This window comes from Brassica napus, chromosome C5 (genome assembly GCF_020379485.1).
Source record: "Brassica napus cultivar Da-Ae chromosome C5, Da-Ae, whole genome shotgun sequence".
NCBI classification, from domain to species: Eukaryota; Viridiplantae; Streptophyta; class Magnoliopsida; order Brassicales; family Brassicaceae; genus Brassica; species Brassica napus.
This window is the reverse complement of record NC_063448.1, coordinates 29,548,412-29,552,453: the sequence shown is the minus strand read 5'-3', so window position 1 is coordinate 29,552,453 and position 4,042 is coordinate 29,548,412. Positions and strand designations below refer to the sequence as shown.

Sequence of the window (4,042 nt, the reverse complement as noted above, 5' to 3'; positions counted from 1 at the left end):
CCCTTCTTTGTAGGTTACGGAATGATCTCGGGGTTTCGAAGCTTGATTCACGGAGATGAATTAGAGAGCTGATGAATACTGCGCGAGTAATCTAAGCGTTGGTGTGGAGAAAATTCTTTGAGGATCTTCTTGCAAGATCCGAGCCACATGGGCTTTAGGTGCTGGGATTCCCTGGAACCCTCGGTCTTTTAAATTCTTGGCTGTTTCCCTATGCCTTGGACCCTAGGATCGCTTGGGGAACTGACGGGTTCAGGACCCGAAGGTTGTTTCTAGGGAACCCATGGCTTCTGGACCCTGAGGTTTTTGATAGGACTCGTAGTCTTTGGACCCTGAGGTCATTTTTAGGAACCTGTGGGTTTTAAGGAACCTGTGGGTTCTTGACCTTGAGGCCTTTCTGAGCCCGGAGTTCTTTCTCAGAACCCGGAATATTAGTTTTAAGCATGATATTATAGGCTGCTCCCGGACTTTTGCACTTTTGCTCCCTGCTATCACAGTACTTTTGCAATTATACCTTGTGTCCCCTGTATTATTTAGCACGTAGCATTTTAATACATGTACTTTTCACGTTTGGGTATTTATTTTAGTTTGGGACCCCGATATGCCTGAGGCTATACAGGGGTTTTAGGTAGTTTTGACGGTATATTCGGGCTTGCGCAGACCCATTCCTACCTTATGTCTCATACCCGTTTTGTGGTTGTACCACTTTTTCATTGAGGGTTGGCCAGGATCGGAGGTCCCTTGGACCTGATCCAGCTCGTGTGCCCCTTTAAGTATTATGATATTCCTACTATTCTTTTATAGTCGAAACTATTTTATTGCATAAGCTTTGTCCGGAGACGTTTCAGCGTACATAGGAGTAGGAAAACATAATGCTTAAATAATAAGTAATAAAAATCATGGTCCGGAGACCGTAAAAGACATCAGCTTGCGAGGTACCCCGGTGGTTAGGCCATCTTTCTTGCTGCGGTCCCTGGCGGCACTCCGTGGTCGGGACCAGTCCTCTGGGTTCTGTGGACCCATCTGTCGCTTTCCTCCAGGGAGGTGGACTTCATGCCGGTTTGTTGAGGATTGTAGGAGTGTTTCCTTGGCGCGTCGTCCCTCTCTCCATTGCTGGATACTGCTTCTCCCTTGGGTCCGGGGACCGTGACCGAGACTTGTATCGTTCCCCAGCTTCTGTAGATTCTCTTGCTATTGGGGATTCGCGGCCAGTGTTTCTAGGTGATGAAGGTTCTTAGCACGGCCATGAGATGGGTAGTCGCATTCATCCACCGGAGCGACCAGACTTGAAGAACTCTGGCTTGGCTAGGTATCTTTGTTCTCCGTTGGCAGGGTACCCCCTGCCCCAGATCCGTCCGGTATGATTTCAGAGGAGCTCCTCACGTTGCTTATGCCCCACTTCTTCATTTGCGAGACCATTGGTTGGTAGCTGGCGAGATCCATGCGGGGTGGAGGACGAGGATCTTGCGAGGTCCCTGTCTTCTGAACAGGTACCGCTTTGGAGGACCTTGAGTGAGACCATGCGAAGCGGTCGATACCGGTCCTTTGGTGGTCCTTCACGTGATTCGGGGTCCGCTTCCTCTGTACTGATCGCCATTCGCCAGACCTTTTGACCTCTGGTCCCTGGGTTCGCGGGACCTGAGGTCTCTTCTGTAATTGCTATAAGACCTTGGTCTTCCCCTTTAAGGCGGTCTGGTAGCAGGATCGAGAATTCTCCTGATCTCCTTTGATTATTCTGATGCCCCAGGGTGTAGGGAATTTCACCATTTGATGAAGGGTTGAAGGGACTGCTCCCATGTCGTGAATCCATGGTCTTCATAGGATCATGTTGTATGCTGATTAACTGTTGATGACCAGGAACTTGGTAGACATGTTGATCCCTTCAGCGTACACTGGGAGAGTGACCTCTCCGGCTGTTTTGCTTGACTTCGCCGCTGAATCCGATGAGTGGAGTTATTTTGCGCGTCAGGGCGCTCTCCTCCAGCCCTAGGTCCTGGTAAGCAGTTTGGAAGATGATGTTGCTGGAGCTACCATTGTCCACTAGTATTCTTTTTACCAAGCAGTTTGCTACGGTGAGCGAGATGACCAGGGCATCGTGGTGGGGAGCCAAGATCTTCGCCTGCTCCTTAGCCGTGAAGCTTATTTCGTCGGTACCTAGGAGCAAGCGCTTTGGTTTGGTCGTCTCCAGGCCGTGCTTGGCGTTGCGGGTGCTTTTCTTGGCAGCTGCAATACTCACGCCGCTTATCTCTGAACATCCGGATATGACATGGATCACTCGGTCCTGGCGAGGTGGTGAGGCGGGTATAGCTCCAGCGGATTTCGCCGGCACCTCTTTATTTAGATGGTTCTTGGCTTTTTCTGAGAGGAATTCCCAGAGATGCCCCTTGTGGAGTAGTTCATTGACCTTGATCCTTAGAGCGACACAGTCTTCAATTTTGTGACCGTGGTCGCGATGGAAGTCGCACCAGAGGCCAGGGTTCTGGAACGAGTCAGGTGCCTTCATCTTTTGAGGCCACTTGACATGTTGGACCATCTGCCTCAAGACGTTGACTAGCTCCGGTGTGGATATCGAGAGATGGGAGAGGTCGGGCCAAGTGAATACCGACATTACTTCTTCCTTTTCCAGGGGTCGGTACTGGAACCTGCCCCGGTTTCTGTTCCCGGAGTCCTTGGTCGCTCTTTGGGAGGATCTTTCATCCCGATTTCCTTGATCCGATCGGGCCGAATTTTGGTCCTGCTTCGGCTGGGACTTAGCGCGGCTAGCGACGTCTTCTTCCCACTTCACTTGCGCCCAGGCGCGGGATAACACGTCTTCCATGGTCTTGCAGGGATACATGGTTAGTTCTTTGTAGAGGCCCCCGTCTGGAAGCAGGCCCCTTTTGAAGGCAGAGATCGCGGTAGGAATGCTGCACTCGGGAACTGCCACCTTTTCTTAGTTGAAGCGGGCTATGTATTCTCGCAGGGGTTCTACCCGATGCTGAAGAATATCATAGAGACCGTCTGAAGTCCTCTCCAGGCTCATACTACTTGCGAATTGCTCCACAAACTTGTCGCCGAGGCTCGCAAAAGAGGATCTGGACCAGGTGGGTAGGTTGATGTACCATTGTAGGGCAGGTCCTATCAGAGTGGAGCCAAAGCCTTTGCGCATTGTAGCCTCGTAGGATTCTTTTGGAAGCGCAACTGCGAGCATCCGTTGCTTGTATTGAGCGATATGATCATCGGGGTCGCCCATGCCGTCGTACATCTTTATGCTGGGGAAGGAATACTTCCTAGGCATCTCGACCGAGGTGATTCCTTCCACGAAGGGGGTATCTGCGTAGGAGTCCGGGTTACATCTTCTCGAGATAGGCAGTCATAGAGGACTCCGTCGCTGATATCTTTTCAGGCGTCTCCTTATCAGATTCTGGCTCAGAATCACTCTCCTCCAGGTTGTGGACCTAAGGATTCTCAGCCCCTTCGCGCGTTGCCCCGGCTACGCCTGACCCAGGAGCTGGATTGGTCGCGCCTTCTCCGGAGTTAGGAGTATTCAGATTCCCCATGGGTCGAACCTGGGTGTTGAAACGACGCTTCTTGTTGCCTGCCCTGCTGCGGGCTTGGTTTTGATCCCGGAGAACCGTATTCTTCGACTGCAACTGGCTAAGCTTCTCGGCACCTTTCTCTAGCTGTTTGGAGTGTTCGTCAAGTTTCTCCTTCAGACTCTGGACTTCTGAAGAGAGGTTGGGGTTTTCCCCGGTTGCTTACCGAGTTCAATTCATCTCGGTTATTTGGCTCTGCATGCCGTCAACTTGCTTCTGGAGTTCAGCTACCCTTTGAGCATCATCGGATGGCTCGTTATGCTCGTCCACCGTCCTCGTCACGTAGTTTGATTACTCCTCTCCTTCTAGCGCCAAACTGTTAGGGGATTTTTGTGTAGGATCTTTGTGAGTACCACGGAACGATGGATAAGCTGGTAGTATGTATGTGTTTGTAAGTATTTCGTGGGGATTTGAGGTTAATAATAGAGAGAAAGAATTGAGAAGATGTATTATTGAGTAAACAAGCCGGA

The 4,042-nt window shown here is 50.9% G+C and overlaps 1 protein-coding gene across 1 annotated transcript; it reads right to left on the bottom strand.

Moving 5' to 3' along the window:
* Positions 1-1,879: 1,879 nt before the first annotated feature.
* On the bottom strand, positions 1,880-2,815 carry LOC106373419. Its single transcript, XM_013813592.1, has one exon. It carries the CDS (start codon positions 2,813-2,815, stop codon positions 1,880-1,882), a length of 936 nt encoding a protein of 311 aa, XP_013669046.1.
* Between the last annotated feature and the right edge of the window lie 1,227 nt (positions 2,816-4,042).

Coding starts and splice junctions, on each gene's coding strand:
- LOC106373419 (XM_013813592.1), bottom strand. CDS start 2,815: ATGGAAGACGTGTTATCCCGCGCCTGGGCGCAAGTGAAGTGGGAAGAA.